Source organism: Canis lupus, chromosome 18 (genome assembly GCF_003254725.2).
Source record: "Canis lupus dingo isolate Sandy chromosome 18, ASM325472v2, whole genome shotgun sequence".
In the NCBI taxonomy this organism is placed as follows: Eukaryota; Metazoa; Chordata; class Mammalia; order Carnivora; family Canidae; genus Canis; species Canis lupus.
The window spans coordinates 22,679,486-22,697,655 of NC_064260.1; the positions used below are offsets into that span (position 1 = coordinate 22,679,486).

At 46.8% G+C, this 18,170-nt stretch overlaps 1 protein-coding gene and 1 long non-coding RNA gene across 4 annotated transcripts in view; both read right to left on the reverse strand.

Moving 5' to 3' along the window:
• Positions 1-8,513: 8,513 nt before the first annotated feature.
• LOC125752976 (uncharacterized) lies at positions 8,514-11,035 on the reverse strand. The gene is made up of 2 exons (XR_007403682.1): positions 9,874-11,035; positions 8,514-9,819 (listed from the first exon to the last, which is right to left on the reverse strand). It is a non-coding gene; the product is annotated as an uncharacterized LOC125752976 (long non-coding RNA).
• Positions 11,036-11,361: 326 nt separating this feature from the next.
• The window catches only part of SEMA3E (semaphorin 3E), a 236,342-nt gene continuing 229,533 nt past the window's right edge, over positions 11,362-18,170 (reverse strand). For all 3 annotated transcript variants that reach the window (XM_025449423.3, XM_049096823.1, XM_025449425.3), the window contains one exon: positions 11,362-12,491. In XM_025449423.3, the coding sequence (XP_025305208.1) occupies positions 12,018-12,491 (474 nt within the window). In that variant the 3' untranslated portion in view covers positions 11,362-12,017. The remainder of the gene's footprint in view (positions 12,492-18,170) is intronic.

The following is an 18,170-nucleotide window of genomic DNA, read 5'->3' on the forward strand; positions in this document are numbered from 1 at the left end:
GGCTGTCTTGTTAACTTGAGGGTAGGGTAAAATCTCAGGCCTTGACACCTTCTCTCTCTCTGTTACTTTGAAGCTTCAAAGTATGGAAAAACAGGTAATAAGGAGAGGTCCCTGTGGGTAGAAGAAACCATATCCCAACTAGAAGAGTCAGAGAAGGCTGCTTTATAAATGATCCATGTACCAACTTGGAACTAGGTTTCATCAAAGAAAGCTGGTGGCACAGTGGGAGGTTAGGTTGACAGAAGCCTGGGGACATTAACTCAAAAAGTACGCATGCACCTCCCTGAGTTAGACCAAATAATAGACATTCTTGTGGTCTCTGTGAAAAGAAGTGAAAGACAGTCAAGTGTGCTGGCCAGTTAACTTACAGGAAGAGGTGGAGTGGAACTACAGGTAGCCAGACCCCAGAGCAACTTAACTCCAGAGACGTTGGAGGTGAGGTTGCAATAGCAAGGCCTTGAGGGAAAAACCCAGTTTTTATGGCATCGTAATTCAACCTAAGACTCCAGGATCCCAAGGACACTGTAAGGCATGGCTTGGGTATGAAGACGCGGTCATTAACAAGGTCACGTTGGCCTCCCTTCCCACATGTCCCTGAGTGCCCTTGAGAGAACTTAGGGGAGACAGTACTTGGTGACCTGAAGCACTGAGCAGTGGTGTCCAAGGAGGACGCCGGATGACCTGAAAGGACTGCCAAACTCATTTCATCATACGGCATTGAGATCAAAAGTGCTACGGTATTTCTCCGGATCCTTGGATTCTGAGAGCTTGCGGAAGAGAGCCAGGCATTGATAAAGACAGTAGAGAAACCACAGCTGTAAAGGAAGTGGATTTGTGGCTCCATTTTGTAACCTGCCAGCGGATAAGGGGAGAAGGTAAAAAATTTAAAGGGATAGATATATCTGGTAAGTTCTCTCAGTTGGTGTACGGCGTAGAATGTATGAAAGATGATGCGGTTGCCTAGAACGTCATGGTAAAGAGTTTGGCTCTATTCTGTACACAGAATAGAATCTTTGGATGGGATTTTGAGGAGGGTAATACGAGAATTAGTGACGTAATTTGGAGAAGTTCCTTCAGTGAAAAAATATGCATCCATACACAGAAGCATGAACAATCGGAAGGAGAACCACATGAGGCAGGAGGCGGTATTGAAAGCCTGACCTGGGGCAGACCCTGGGTGCAGAGATCATTTTCTCTTAAGATCTGTTTACTTATTTGAAAGAGAGGAGAGAAAGCAAAAGGGGGAGGGGCAGAGAAAGAGACTCTCAAGCTGACTCCCTGGGGGGCAGGGGGGGTGCTGGCAGGGGCTCCATCTCCCCATCTGAGGTTGTGACCTGAGCTGAAATCAAGAATTGGCTGATTAAGAGACTGAGCCACCTGGGGGCCCAATGCAGGAGTGATTTTTGCTTAATCCCCAGGGAGCAGCCGTGGCCGTGGCCGCATCCCTCAAGTGCAGCTGGCGAAGCGGGCGTGCAGCAGAAGGAACAGTGATCCCCCTGCACAGTGCATCGGCATCACCCAGGGGTTCTCGGAAAACATTCTGTAGTATTGTTTCTTCTGCTACGTGCAACTGTATCATACAATGTGGTAAAGTGAATGAGGCTTAAGCCTCCTGTTCAGAAAGGCTTTGACTATTAGTCTACGGATGGATGTGACAAACCGGAATAAATAAATTCGCAGAGTTCCAACGTGTGTCCTCTTTAAACAGAATTAATTAGTTGAAGAAATGAGACAGTCTCACATTTAAAAATAAACCCTGAGCTAATTTTCACCTTGTTACCGAGAATACATGTGCAATATCACTCTTGATAGAGTAAAGGTGATACAGCGAACATCCACTTGTGCACACATTTTAGGAACTAGTTCATACTTGACATTCTATTGATTTTAGTAGTCCAGTTAATTAAAAAAAAAAACATGATACTCCCATAGGCATTTCATATTTAGGAAGACGACGTTCTAAAAATAACCAAAAAGACATTAGCACTAGGATTATTTTGCATGTAATTAAATCTTTGAGATTTAGATGACATTTTATGAGGATGTAACAGACAAGGGACAGGTTGCACTCCTTTGCAAACTCACGTGGCAACTCAAAAATGTACCATAGCTACGGAAATTGTGGGGTACACTGCTCCTGGATTATTTTGAGACTGTAGGGACCTGCAGCGGGAAGTCCCTGAACAGCTTGGCCTGTGGCAGCGAGGCCGAGGTCTGCGGAGGGAAGGGGCCTCGCAGGCCCAGGAGGGCCCGGCCCCTGGGACCTCGAAGCGGACAACAGACAGAGGCGGACAGCTGACCTGAAGGGCACCAGAGATAGCACTTCTAAACTCTCCCCTTTCCCTAATAAAGGACAAGAAACTATAGGGAAAAAATGGTATAAAGCGTCTTTTTATTTCCCATTTTCTTCTGCCCAGGGGCACAATGTTCTCTGTTATGCTAAGTCCCTCAACCAGGGCCCAAACTTCCTCTTAATGTGCTTCGCCCTAAAAAGCCAGGGAGCTTCTTTCCTCCCCTGGTTTCCTTCCCCATCCCCACCCCATCAAAAATGTCACTTTCACTGTTCAGGTGACCCCAAATGGCTTTTAGCTGGTTGACTGACGCTGCCAGTGTGGATTCCAGCCCTCTCGATTCTACAAGAGTTATTAGCATTTTGAAGAGGCTGCTGGATAAATCAAAGATGTCTTTATCTGACCGCTTTTTTAAGAGACCAAAAGACTTCCATAGGTACAAAATGCTGCGCGTGCAACATGGGTGTGTCATTCAGTCTGGTAGGTCATCGTGACTCAGGCAACCTAAAGTGTCTACAGCTGATTCTTTTCATCAAAAGGTGCCAAGGCGGGGGCGCCTGGGTGGGTGGCTCAGTCGGTTGAGTGTCCAACTCTTGGTTTCAGCTCAGGTCAGGACCTCTGGGTCCTGGGATCGAGTCCTACGTCAGGCTCCCCCTCGGCAGGGGAGACTGCTTCTCCCTCTCTGTCTCTCCTTCAGCTCATGCTCTCTCTCTCTCTCTCTCAAATACATAAAAATCTTAAAAAGAAAAAAAGATTCTCTCTCCTTCTTCCTCTGCCCTTTTCCGCTTGCACTCTGTTGCTAGAAAGAAAAAAGGGAAACAAAAGGTGCCAAGGCAATTCACCGAGGGAATCATATTTTCAACAAATGGTTGAAATGGTTGGGAATACTGGAGTAGTCATAAGCAAAGAAAGAAATCCTGGCACATACTTCAACTACACACAAAACTAATTTCAAATGGATAGATATCTAAATATTAGAGCTAAAGCTATAAAACTTCTAGAAGAAAGTACTGGAGAAAATTTCAGTGACCTTGTGTCTGGCAAAAATTTATTAAATTCAATACAAAAAAATTGAAATATGAAAAATTGGATTTAGTAAACACGTTTGCTACTAAGACAGCGTTACTATGATGAATGAAAATATGCAGAAGACTGAGAAATATTTACAAAATCTCTAACAAAGGCTGAGTATCTAAAATATATATGAACTCTTGCAACTTAATGAGAAGAGAAATAACCAAATACAAATGGGCAAAAAAAGACATTTGGGTAACAAATAAGCACACGAAAAGATGCTGAACATCGTCTGTCACTGGCCAAGCAAAGGAAAAACCATGATGAGATCCTGGAGCGTTCCTAGCAGGCCGAGCAAAACTGAGAAGACTGAACACAGCAGGTGTTAGTAAAGATCCGGAGGAAAGGAGATCTCCTTCACTACCTGTGGCAATGGAATTTGGACGACCACTTTGGAAGACACTTCTTCACACAGTAAATATACGCCCACTACACGATCGAGGAATTCCATTCCCAGGTTTCCACTCAAGAGAAATAAATGGCTAAATTCATCAAACTCTTGTGTGTGAGTGTTCAAGGCAGTTTTATTGGTAACAGCTGAAAACTGGAACAACAGAATCGTCCATCACATATTTGTATATTCACCACAGTGGACTACTGCTCGGTAATAAAAAGGAACAGATTATTGAGACATTCAACAGGTGGGTAGAATCTGAAAATAATTACGCTTCGTGAAAGAAGCTAGACAAATAGAGGATACACTGGATTGTTTCCACTTCTATATAGTTCTAGAAAACATAAACACTCTATAGTGTCATAAAACAGATGAGCGCTTGCCTGGGCAGGGGTGGGAGGAGGGGCGAAGACAGAGAAATAAATTCAAAAGGGTTGTGAGAACGTTTTGGGGGGGTAATAGATGCATTCATCATCTTGATGGTGGTAGTCATGCAGATGCATATATGTATATATATGAAAACTCACCAAGCTGCACACTCTAAATATGTACAATTCATTTTACGTCAACTGTGTCAATAAAGCTTTAAAAATAACAGTTTAAAGATAAAATAGTTTGGCCTCCATACTAACGAGTGTGATTTTTCTCTGTAAGTACTTGAACACAGTCTTTGGAAAAGACATCCCACTTTGTAGGATCAAACAATGTTATAAATGGTAAGTATTCCAAAATCATCTGGTCCAATCATTTCATTTTACGTATTTGGTAGCCAAAATATATTTTACATATTTGGAAGCAGAGAAACGAAATGGTTTTTCTAAGTTATCTGTCAACATGAGAACCAGAGTTCCGTTCTGCTGGCTGAGGCTAGGATACCTCTCACACATTTCTGGAGGTTTTTGCTGTACTGTCCATAAGACCAAATTTCCTAATATGAACAGTGACAAAAGTGACAAGGAACAGACATTCCAAGAACTGCTCCAAAAGTGTCTCTGCCTCTGCCATCTGTTCTTTAAGAATTGCGTGATAAGAAAAAATGTGCTGTCCTCTTATGTCTTATAAAATGTAAATTCTGAATACTCTTTTTGGTGTCAATATTTTACCCTTCTTGCTTCAATTATGTAAAATGAATCTTTAACCACAGTTAACATATTTTCAGAAAGCTTGCCCAAATACTACTTTTCCATAAACTATTGTAGCAAAATTTCAAACATGTAGAATTTACCAACAAAGTAATAGATTTTTTTTTTACATTGCCTGAGTATGATGTTTTGCCAAAATTCGGATTTTTAAGTAGAGTGTTAAATCTCTAAATTACCAGTTTACGAGGATGGAGGAGTTCTTTGTCTATCCCACACAGTGCTTACTAATTTTAATTTAAAATTTTGAGTCTACTTGTTCTCTTGCCTCAACAGATGAGGTCTTTTTTTCTACTCAACAACTATGCCTCCCAATGTCTCTTTTTCTTATATAGGTATGCTCGTCTCCCAGCACAGGATCAGCAACTACCTTCCAGGATTCCCTGATGTGGGAGCGGGTGCAGTCCTGGCTGGACGTCTTCTGGAGGCTTTGGTGCCATTGGGTGGGGGATGGACAGATAATCTGCCCCTTGAGTACCGCCTTTGGCACCTTTTGTGAAAAAAACTAGATGCCTAGACCGTCTGCTGGAGGACCAAGTCAATGCCCAGGATGGCAAAGGGGGAAAGATGGAGATCACCTGAGCCATTTAGGGATCCAGAGGGTGGGGCGGAGGTTCACAGGGCTGAATGTAAACTCAGAGAGTCACAGAATATTCCCAGTCCTTAAAACCTAACAGCGGATACCCTGCTGAATTAGGAAACTGCTTTGGAGGGTGACTCCATTTGACCTGTCATTTTTTGCCTTGTTCAAACCAGAATACCAGTAAGCTATTAGCCTCTGTCTATCATGGTAGTAGGCGGTAGATAACTGGTTGCTTTCGTTTCACAGAACCACAGATGGAAGAAATTGTGCCCTGGGGGTGGGTATTTGATGGGTTATACTGAAGGTCTTATCTGCATCTGATTTAGAAGACATGTGGTAAGATTTGGGATTTTTCAGCTGATGCTGTAAAAGAAAGAGAACTCTGAGGACCTGGAGATGGGATAACGTCATTTGCATTTGGGAAGAACGTAAGTTTGGAGGTGCGGGGAGGGGCTGTGGATGCCGAGTATGGCCACATCCTAACCCCAGGACCTGAAAACCTGCTGGGCTACGGGACAGGGGGGACTCTGCAGACGTGATCAAGGTAACGCATCTTAAGAGAGAGATTAACTTGGATTATCTGGCTGGATGCAGTCTAATCGCTGGACCTGACAAGCAGAGACATTTCTCCAATGGGAGGCGGAGGAGTGCGGCTGAGCCAAGAAGGACCCAGGGGTCCACCAATGCCCTGTGGACCCAGGGGCACCCGACCGGATCCAGCCCGAGCGGGGATCCAGCTGGGACCGGGCCTGGACTTCCCGGGACACCAATCCCCAGGTGGTAACAAGTCTGAGTCGTTTTGTGCTGCTTCAAACCAACCAACCAACCAACCAACCAACCAACCAACCAACCAACCAACAGGTAAAAGAAGAAACTCTTGACCTATTCTTTCAGTTAGATGGAATCCATGGACTAATTACCAAGTCTCTGGCTTTTATTGGTTGAATGTTGAGTTGATGGTTTTCCTTTCTCCTTCCCCAGAAACCCATCTGGTCCACAGAGAAGAACTCACCTCCAGTTGGGAAAGGAATATGAGCCAGCGGTGGTCACAGCTGGGAGGCCTCCTGCCCACACAGCACCGTCTACTCGACTCCGTCTACTCGACTTTAGATGTTTCCAAATTTCTGAATATGTGACCAGAGACTCATTTCTCTGCTTTCCCCCAGGTATCGGTCTGGTCAGGCTGCTGTAAGAAGACCCCGTAGACTGGGTGGCTGGGACCACACACGTTTACTTCTCCCCATTCTGGAGGCTGAGAAATCCCAGATCAAGCCAAGGTGCCGGTGGGTTTGGTGCCCGGGAGAGCTCTTTTCCTGGCTTGCAGACAGCCACCTTTCTGCTGCCTCTTCCAGTCTCTGTTAAATGATTGTCTCTCTCCAAGTACCATCTATCATCGGTACCTCCCTGCAGCTTCTCCAAATTCAAGTGTGCTTTCCAAAGCCATCCTGACCAGAAGTCTCAAGATTCATATTTGGAAGTATTTTCCACAACATTCCAAACACAGGAAATACATTTTAAAAGCTGCACTCTTACTGTGTTTCAAGTTGCGGCAAGTGAGAAATAGGATTTGCAATTTTCCCAGTAAAACTTGGGAACACGTTTTCAGAACAAAGACAACTCAACTTTAGTTTATTTGTATAATTTCATGGCATTCTTAACATTTCTACATTTTAGGAAACACCTAACTCAGTGCCTGGCATATAGCTTTTTTTTTTTAATTTTTATTTATTTATGATAGTCACACAGAGAGAGAGAGAGAGAGGCAGAGACACAGGCAGAGGGAGAAGCAGGCTCCTTGCACCGGGAGCCCGACGTGGGATTCGATCCCAGGTCTCCAGGATCGCGCCCTGGGCCAAAGGCAGGCGCTAAACTGCTGCGCCACCCAGGGATCCCTAGCTTTTGAATTAAAAAAAAAAAGTGGGCGTATGCTTTTGTTCCCTTGGGCAACAGGTAAGAGTCCTAGTGGCCATGGCTGTTTCTCTACTTTTCCCTGGACTAATGACTGGGCGTATACGGGAAGAGCAGTTTCAATGGGTTCATCACCTGATACACTAAAAGTAGGCCTGGTTTGTAAGGAATGCAGTGCAGTTATCAGTAATGGCAATATCATGTTCTAAACCTGCCAGAAACAGGATCCTGAAGCGGCTGCCAAATTCTTGCTTTAAAACCTTGTAACTAGGGGATCTCTGGGTGGCGCAGCGGTTTGGCGCCTGCCTTAGGCCCAGGGCGCGATCCTGGAGTCCCGGGATCGAATCCCACATCAGGCTCCCGGTGCATGGAGCCTGCTTCTCCCTCTGCCTGTGTCTCTGCCTCTCTCTCTCTCTCTCTGTGTGACTGTCATAAATAAATAAAAAATTAAAATAAAATAAAATAAAATAAAACCTTGTAACTAGGGGACGCCTGGGGGTTCAGCGGTTGAGCATCTGCCTTTGGCTCAGGGTGTGACCCTGGGTCCTGGGATCGAGTCCCGCATCGGCCTCCCCACAGCAGGCCTGCTTCTCCCTCTGTCTGTGTCTCTGTCTCTCATGAATAAATAAAATCTTTAAAACACACACACACACACACTCACACACTACTGCAGCTAATTACTGACCAAAACAACAAAATGCCCTGGGAACAAAACTCCCAAAGAGAGGTTCATTTATCATCGAATCCCATTTAAATGACCTCTCCAAGGTCTAATAAAAATATCAGCAAAAACCACAGTCTGTGGGTATTAAGGTGCTGTTGAGGCCTGCACACATTGTAAACATCCTATTAGTTACCATTTCAAAAGCATTCATGACGTCTCTTATCTGGACGATGCAGCTTTAAAAGGAGTTTCTGGCTGCTGGTCTTAGAAACATGACGTGGCATAAATCAACCCGAGGGGAGCTGACTCGCGAATCTCCCACAAAGGAGAATCGAGTTCTTCCCGAACTTCTCAAAGAAAACCAGCGCTGGTCTAGCGCTGTCGGTTTACGCTTAGGCTTGACACCTTGCGAAACGAGTTTAATCGGCATAAATTTAGAAAACACTCCTCGGACAGCACATAAGGGTTCAGCACATATTTATTTCTTTAGCATCAGGTGGACCTCAACAGAAGCGGCACGTCCCGCCGGGCAGCCACGCGGGGCCGTGGCCTGGGAGCTGAGCACTGGGTGACGGGGCCTCGGGCTCCCGCCGGGAGGAGATAAGGAGGCGCAGGCGGCTCGGGCCGGCAGGTGCAGGGAGCCGCAGGGTCGGGGGTCCCGCTCTGCACTCCGCTTCCGACTGAGCCGCTCACGCACGGCACACTCAGTGGTAACGGGGGCAAAACAGAACGCTACTCCCGGGGAAAATAGACGTCCCAGCTGAAATAGCACATTACAGTCAGAACCGTGCTCGTGGACAATCTATGACTTGCGACCGATCCCAATGCAGCGGTTGCTCCTCGCGGCGGGCTCCCCGGGCCCAGCAGCTGCCCCCCCCCCCCCCCTCAGCCAAGCCAAGGGCCGCGACCCGGTCGTTCGCGCTCGACACCCACACGCGCCCCTTTGATTGCGGTTTGCAAATTTTACAAATGGTCAGAGTCGCTGCGAAGATTGACGGAGCCCTACGCCCTATGGCAAACGTTAAAACACTCGATGAAAACACCCTAGGTATTTAAGTACTCTGGGGAAAGAAGAAACTCCGAAGTATGTACAGAAATGCCACTTACTACACAGGCAAAGGCCCCTGTCCCCCCTTTTATCTAGAGCTCTTACTAGTGTTTGTGTCACTTTCAATCCCTGTTTCTCCAAGTTAATAGCTTTGCACTGAAATATTCAGCAATAAACACGAGGGAGGACAGACAGCAGGGAGGACCGCCAGACGGGGGGGCCCCAATCCGGGGTGAAGCCTCGCCCAGCCATGCTCCTGCGGACGGGCCCGGGGCCTGGAGCAGGTGCTCTGGAGCCGCCGTCCCCGGCCTTGTCCCGAGGCGCCGTCCCCTCCTGGCCGGCGACACCGGGCCTGGGGGGCCCCTGGAACCCAGGATTGGGGGGGGGGCGTTCCAGAGGGCGCGGCTCCCCGCCCGGGTCTGCCCACGGCTGGGAAGAGGCCCTAATTCCCGGTCGGGCGGGACGCCAAGGGCACGAGTCCTTCCTGAGTTCCTGGTCAATCCATCTGCGAGTTCCTAAGCCTGGAAATCCCGATTTGGATTCTGGCCGCAGACACAGCAGACGGCGGGCGGACACGTTCCGCGGGGTCCGGGTTCCCGACAAGGACAGAGCTGCAGGCTGTCGGTCTGTCCCTGGAGGTCTGTGTGCTCACTTGGAGTACATGGCGAGGCATCCGCTGCGCCCGCTGCACCTGCTGCACCTGCTGCGCCCGCTGCACCTGCTGCGCCCGCTGCACCCGCTGCACCCGCTGCACTTGCTGCGCCTGCTGCACCCGCTGCGCCCGCTGCACCTGCTGCCCCACGCTCACGCTGGCGAGAAAGGGGGGAGAGGCCGAGCACGTGGGGGACAGCGTTCATGTGGAGGACCGTGCAGTGCTGTCCCCAGATCGTGGGGCAAGTCCTCTCACGTCCGATCTGTGGTCATGGTTGTTTCCCCACTTTGCGCAGCATCTTCCTGACCCAGGTGTGTCGTCTCAGTGACCACTGCGGGGCAGCGTGACCCCCCGGGGGATCCGTGGGCAAAGAGCCCCTGGGTCGTTCAGGAATGGTAATTTTCAAAGTGTTTCTACTCTTTAGGCCTTTTGGAGCTTGGCAGCCTAACAAATGAACTTTTTAAACTTCCTTGAAACATTTGCGTAGTTTTTGATTTTTCAATGAAATTGCAAGCCATTGCAAGGTACCAACATTTTACCTTTCTTAATTACATACCCTGTACTCTAGCTTTGAAAACGGAAATGAATAAAGTCAACATTTAAATAGATATTCCTAATTGTTTTCAGGTGTTTCACTTGCTTGTCGTTTTTATTTAAGTGAAAAATCTGAACAAAACTTCATACTTTAGAAAGGTAACCATTAAATAAACAGCAGAAGGAGAGACTTCAAGAAAGAAGCATTCTCAAAAATGAGGATTCTTGATACTATTTATAAAAGTGCTCTGGGCATCTCGGTAATTAACTGAGCTTATGAAATAATTTTCTTATTTGTTAACATAAGAGAGGAAAACTTGAATCTGAGAGCAAACTGCTTTAATATTTCAAAACGATAGACGTATGATTCTGGGGCATCTTCTGTATCTCGGGGAAGGTTATTGGGAAGGCATAAAATTCAAGATTCAGCAGAGCTTCAATGCTGTGATATCTTCATTTTGGTTTGTGAGGCAATGGACTATTCATAGACACGTCGTCTCCATCGAAAGCATGACCTACGCATCCAGACCCTCCTCTGTAAGGCCTTTCACGAAAACCGGCCAGACGCATCAGCAGAAACTGCCTTGGAATCCTGGCGGGACAGTCGGGCGGGCGGAGGACAGGCCGTGCACCCTGCGCGCCGGCAGAGGGCGGCAGAGCCCCGGTCCTTGTGGGCGGGGCCGAGGCAGGGCCAGGCTGTTCTCATCACCACGTGCACCTGCTGGGGACGGGGCGGGGGCTGGAGGGGGCGAGGGGCCGGGGGCCGGGGAGCCAGGAGGCCAGAGGGGGCGAGGGGGCTAGGGGGCCAGGGGGCCTGGGGGGCTGGGGAGCCGGGGGACCTGGGGGCCAGGGGGTGCCCGGGGCTGGGGGGCCAGAGTGATTGGGGGGGCAGAGGGGGCCAGGGGGCCATAGGGGGCCAGAGGGCCAGGGGGCCAGGGGGGGTCAGAAGGGGCCAGGGGGCCAGAAGGGTCCAGGGGTCCAGGGGGGTCCAGGGGGTCGGGGGTCCAGGGGGTTGGGGGGCCAGAGGGGTCCAGGGGGTCAGAGGGGTCCAGGGGGGTCCAGGGGTCGGGGGTCCAGGGGGCCGGGAGGTCAGAGGGGTCCAGGGGGCTGGGGGGGGGTCAGAGGGGTCCAGGGAGCTGGGGGTCCAGGGGGGTCCAGAGGCTCGGGGGGCCAGGGGGCTGGGGGGCCAGAGGGTGCCAGGGTGCCAGAGGGGGCCAGGGGGCCAGGGGGCCAGAGGGAGCCAGGGGGCCGGAGGGCCGGGGGACCGGGGGGCCAGGGTTGTAGAGGGAAGGGCACAGGGCCCGGGGGCCACAGGTTTCCTTTGACGGTTGCAGGGGTCTCCGCGCCCAGCGCCAGGTACACGGGGCTGCCCCTCACGCCGGCCCCCGGGGGACAGGGGTTCGCAGGCGCCGAGACAGCTCTGATGCTCCGCACCCGGACACTGTGGCGGGGGGGGGGGGGGTTGTCCAGGACGATGAGACCACATCCGAGTCCCCCGTCCGCGCTCCTAAGGCCCGCGCTTTCGCACCGGTGTTCAGGGCCCCGCCGCCCGGGGGGGAGAGGGGGGTGGTCCCGGCCGCGCTGGGCCCGCGGCCCCACGTGCAGCCGCGGTCAGTCTGGGTCGGGCTCCCGGGGCCGCGGGGGCCTCTCGGTGCTCGCGGCCGAGCGGGGCGGGCGCTCCGGGTACCGGGGTCGCGGTCCCCCCTGCCGGCCGCGGGTCCGCGGGGCCTTCAGGAGCCGGGGGCGGGGGCCCGGCGGGAGCCCCTTGTGTGCCGGGGCACGCGGTAGTGCTCGGGCCTGGCCCGGAGCCGCCTGTCCTGGCCGTGGGCATACTTCCACTTGGAAGGGGACATCTTGAGCTTCTTCCTCCTCCTCTCCGAGCACCACACCTTCTCACAGTATTCCTCCACTCGCTGGAAGTTGCTGTAGCCGATCAGCTGCAAGAATTCCTTGTACCAAGGTCTTGCCCCCTGCGGGCCGCCGGGCGCGGGGCAGGGCATCCTGGGGGGCCCGTCCTCCTCGGGGTCTTTGTGAAACATCTGCTCTACTCTCTCCTCTTCCACTACCTCCAGGGTAATCCTCCGGACGGTGTGGACAAAACCGTGCTCCACCGTCTGGCAAAAGTAGGTCCCAGCGTCCACTGTGCGAACCCTGAGGAAGAGTAGGCCGAGGTCCATCTTGACCACTCTGTCATCCGTCTTCACCTGCAAGAACAAGAAAATCGGTGGCGCTGGAGTCTTACCCGGGAGAGCACACCCGCCTGTAAACCCCTCCACCATCCGCCCTGAGTTTCTTTCTTTTTCTTTTTTTTTTTTTTTTCAATTTTTGTTATCACATGATGAAATCCTAAGAGTCATAACTGCATGAGGGAGACAGTGAGTGAGCAAGAAGGACTAATTAAATCGTGTGTGTGTGTGTGTTGAATGTATTTACATGTGAGATCACGTCATAGTAATGATTTTGAGGTCATCTCACATCAATACTGTTGAGAGCAGAGCGGGAGAGCTTTCTCCCTAATGATTTCAATTAATCATTAGAAAAAGCCACCTAGTTCAGCAGAGCACTCAAACTTAGAGTGAAATGAAGATCTGTCAATTTTATTTAACTCTTTCTTAGTAGGCAGCACAAATGCCATTTCTCACATTACTAGCTCAGGGGTTCTTATTCCTTCCAGATGCATAAAGACCAGGGTCTCTCTAAGGACCTCTGTTAAAAGAGCTGGGATACCTTCACTCCCTTTCCTTACAAAAAAGAAAAAAGGAGAAAAAAAGCCCCATTTCCCTTTCATTAATTAATTGAGCATTCCTTATATTTCTACAAGGCTTTCTATTTAACAGAGGCTTAAAAATAAACAAGAAAAATTCACAATCTGAAGAACTTCACACTCCAGTAAGTATTAAGTTTACATATAACTTCAGTGCTCAAATATCTTTTTGTTTGTGATGTAATAAATTATGCACCTTAATTCTATAAATAAATAACTACAATTCAAGGTAAAAGCACAACAGAGCTTTTGATAAAGAGCTAATGATAAACAGTGAGTATATGATTTGACATTAGAACAAAGTGAGATTCCAAACACTGGCACCACTGTCTACTTCTTGTGTGACGTAGGGCATTTATGTGTATTCTTTTAGTTTTCTTCATACAGTTGGAGATGATCTAAGTGTCATTTGAATGACTGCTGTGAAGTTTAAATAAAATAACCTAAGTGAGAACACTTCGTATGGTGCTACCAGTACTTACCTCTCCCTCTCCTGTATATATTCCTCCAGCTAAAAAACCCCCCAAAACCTGATACATGTTTTCAGATGACCAAAGATCACACCACAATGGGATAAAGGTGATTCACACTATACTGGCTAACGTCGCCCTTGAGAACACAAACCAAAAGCAAAAGGGGGCATGCTGACAACCACAACCACTTTGGCAGTAAGTGCCATTGAGACAAGCATGGCTTGGTCCCAGTGGTAGGTCCTGGTAAGGCCTGCTGCTGGGTTGCGCTCTCCCGAGCTTTAATTACATCCAGGATGTCTAAGGTTGCAATGTGTGCTACACTCACGTGCCGTCATTTATATTATTTGTAAATCATGGGGCAAAAGGGCATCAGCAGTGTAGGAAGAGACTGTCTCTCCAATAGACACGTTAAGATAAACTGTGAAGCTCTCTGAGGGTTTTCCCCAGCCATGTAAGGTAAGCTAATTATTCAGCAGCTTCGGAGTGACATAGTTGGATGAAGGGGCTCCCTGAATCCTTGATAGGGGCTTCCCTGGGCTTGGCAGGACCACGTCCTAGTACGCAGAATGCTAGAGCCATCAGCTCCAGAAGTTCTCGTGAGGAATCAGGAAGAGCTGTCAGGCCAAAACCATCGTCGCTACATAAAGCCATTGCTTGTCTGTTGACAGGTCTCGCTGAGGAGGTGTCCCTGACACCTGCCCCAGCCAATAATTCTTAAATGACTTGGAGTCACTGTCACTGCTCACGTAAATGACTTGGAGTCACTGCTCTCTTCTCCGTAAATCTGTCACAGGCCTTAGGTGATTCTGACTCTAAAGCACAGTCTCCACCGTTTTGAAACTTATGGCTGCAGGTGACATAAAGGAACCTGCCTTCTTACACCGTTTTGTCCCTTGTGTGGTACGTGCCATTTTATTGTCCTGCTTCTCTTCTTCGTTCCCCGTTGGTGTCTTCCATAGATTTCTCCTTCCCTCTAAGGCACAACCCTCCAACCCTCCCTGATCTCATTTTTATTTGCATTCGTTTGAGGATTCTATTTCAATGAGCTTCCTAAGCTGGTGTCTCATCTTACACCCCATCCTCCGTTGTTTTGTGTTTCCTGTTAATTACAAAACACGGACTGAAATTTACGTGATCCTTCATTGTTTACAATCCAAAGCGTGTCCACGCACACCGCGCCCCTCCCCCCCGCCACTTACTGACTTCCTCATTTCTGACAATGACAGTCTTCTTCTCCTTCTAGTCCCTCTCTCCTCATGTGTTGTTATACTTCTTACTCATTACTATGCCTTCATATCCACTATGTCACAAATTCCCATCAACGTTTCTTCCTGGGTGATGGTGGGAACAGTCATTCCATTCCACTGTCTTGCCACAATGTTAGATTCTCATACTGTGCGACCGATTCCCCAACCTCCCCTTGTGGCAGGCTCCTCTCACATCCTCCTCCTTTCTGCGTCTGCTACTAGGCTCCACTTGATTCTGTTTCGCCACCTCCACTGTTGGCCCGACCTGGAGGGACTTCCCTACTGCTGCTTTCCTACTGGGAAAGGCCGAATTAACATGTCATCTCTTCAAGCGGGCCTCCCTCTTATCTTGGTAAGAGTGTCCCCCTTCCCTTACTACCATCATGTCACCTGTTAACCTTTGTTAACTGGGCATACAACATTACCTGCAAAAAGTAACCGGTCCTTCAAATAATTTTCTTTTCCCTGATACCTTTCCTCTTTATTTCAACAAATGGGCGCTATTTAACTCTGCTTCAAATTTCATTTCCTTTAGTCCTGCTCCTTATTCAGATTCTATTGCTGCCCAAGCAGGTAAGAATTGTTCAACCGGCCCGCTCCCGCCTTTCTAAATCCATATCCCCAAGTAGCTTACTGTAGTGCTTCTCCCAGGGTTGGGAGAATGTGGACATTTCTGCAGATCAATGAGTATTCTATAAAGACTTCTTAGATCATTGTGTTTAATTTTCATAATAATGTAGATTAACAAACTATATTTGGGACGGTGGGGAAGATCAACTTCATTGTTAGTATTGGTGTTTATCATAGACTCTGGACTGTTTTCAAAGCTCTAACGGTTTCCAGCTGCTGAGAACAAAGATGAATGTAATATGTTAATGATATGTTCCAGCCAAATGAAAACCAAACAACGTCCCTATGCAGTAATACATAAAAAGTTTTGAAGTCACTTGTATAAAGTGTTAGGGGGATTGAGTCAGCACATGGCACAAAGTGCTACAGGCAGATGTTTCATACACACATGTCCACACATGTATGTGGTAGTCTGTGTCCTATGTTATGTTTATGGAGATGCCTTATTTCAGTGAAAAAAATGATCACATTAAATAAAGATTTAAATGATGCATAGATTTGTTTACATCTTATTTGTAAATTAATTTTGTTTCTATATTTGAACAAAAGTGACAAGCATAAGGAATGCATTCCTTGTTTCATTCTTATGAATATTTAATAAACATTTTAATACAACTCATGCTTGTATTAGCCCAAGACAATGTTCCACATTCAAGGGCAGATGGTGGGGACAACCTAAACAAATACCAGAGTCCAATCTCCCTTTTCATAACACCTTCAATCCTCGGTCCCTTGTCTTGCCACCTTCTTTCTCACTTCCATGTCTTATTCTGGTCTTACTCTTTCTTTCTCTTAGAGAGCTCCTTTCTACAGATCACTGATCCATTTTTTAAAATTTCTTTCCTAGCTTGACACTTTCACTGCTCAATGAATACTTTCTTTTCAGCCATAAAGATCTCTTCTTTCTTTTTGTAACTCAATAGCATTCACATTTGTAGCACACAGCTGGTATTCATATCATTCTTCAAATAATTTTGTCATGCGAGTTTCAGCTCTTTAACCACACATTAAAACCAAAGGCCTCTCTTAGTTATTCTAAATATTCCACGATGAGTAGGGTGCTCAGAACATAGTGAAAATGAGAACATATTCACTTGTTCAGAGTGTACAAGAATGCAAGCAATGGGTATCCCAAGGAAGATATGTCCAGAAGTTATTCACTTCTTCTATGTAAATCCAGGAATGATTTGGACAAGGAAGGAAGCAAGCATGATTTCAGGAGCAGTTAGTGACTACTGACAGGGCTATGCTTCACAGACACATAGGAAAAGAACTCCTAGGAGACTGTCTTCACCTGGAAGGAATCTGCATACAAACACTCTCACTGAATATGATCCTTTGTTTTCTCCCTACTGTACTTCCCATGAGAGTGCAAATATGAAAATATGAAAGTCAGCTAGCTTAGCTTCTGGCACATGAAGTGTTTGAAAGTGTTTTAAAATAAAACCAAACATGAACACAAATCCTTGGCCACTGGGTCAGGAGTGCTTTTTTTTTTTTTTTCCCCACGCAGATATTTCTTTCAAAAATCAGAAACCTGATTTGAGAAACACTGCATTGTGTGTATATAAAGTCCAGTAGAGTCCGAAGATGTGAAGTGTGACAATTAGAGTGGGAACTGTCCTACATCATTTATTTGCATGTTAGAGATAGTGTCTGTCTCAGAATGTAGGTTTGCCTTCCTGATTACAGTGAGTCTGAAATTCAGTCATGAAAGACATTTTAACTCCGAAATCTAGATGGCTGTACACTATGTACATTAAATCACCTTGAAAGTTAAATGTACCTTCCATAGCCTGTGAAAACCCAAAAATAAAAATGACTTAGAAATTTGTATTTGAAGTCCTTCCATGATTTAATCTTTCCACTTTAGTCCACATGGGCCCCTTCAACAGCAAATCTTGATTACACAATTGTTTTCGTCAGCTGTGCTTTCTCTATGTCTGCAGACCTGATTTCCTTGGTCAAGAAGATGATACATAATACATCACTTTATCAAATATTCTTATAGGCAATCTACAAAAATACAGCATTTCTTACTGAAAATGGTTTTAATATTCTGAGTTAAAAAGATTGATTCAGTATGTTTTGTAATGTCAAATAAAAAAAAAAAAAGCAATTGAACAAAGAACCCTGCACATCTGGTAGCTGGTCAGGAAGAAGAAGTGATTTCCATGTGTATCAACCATATGGTTCCATACTTTTCAGAGGGAAAGGAAAGACAGAGTCCTTGAATTGGTTTCTTTCAGAATATATTTAACACTGAAATTAGTTTTAGTCAAGAGATAAAGGCCAACAATTTATATATTTGTTGGTTTATCTGGCCTATTTTCAATACAAAAAAGTCAGTTAACTTACAGAAAATACACATAACAGCATAAAAATGAAAATCTTTTATAAAAACAGTTTTCAATGTGAATGTGCTTTATGATCGAGATGACTGCCCAATAAGAACTTAATAGCTCATTTAGGGAAACATATTACAGATATCTAAAAGAAATAAAGTTGTATATATACTTCAGATTAAAGATCCAAAGGTGGAAAACCTTTTTCTAATACAAGAAGATGCTGAGAAGGAAGTTATCATAAATAAGAACTCAAAACCATATTGTGAAAAAGTGTTATTTTGAGAAACATCAATTATATCAAAGAAGAAATTTGGAACATTTACATTCAAGAACTAATATACAGAAGATACAAAGTACTCTTGAAAGTCAAGAAAAAGAGAAAAATAGAGAAAAAACATATAACTAGGTATGTCAGAGGAGA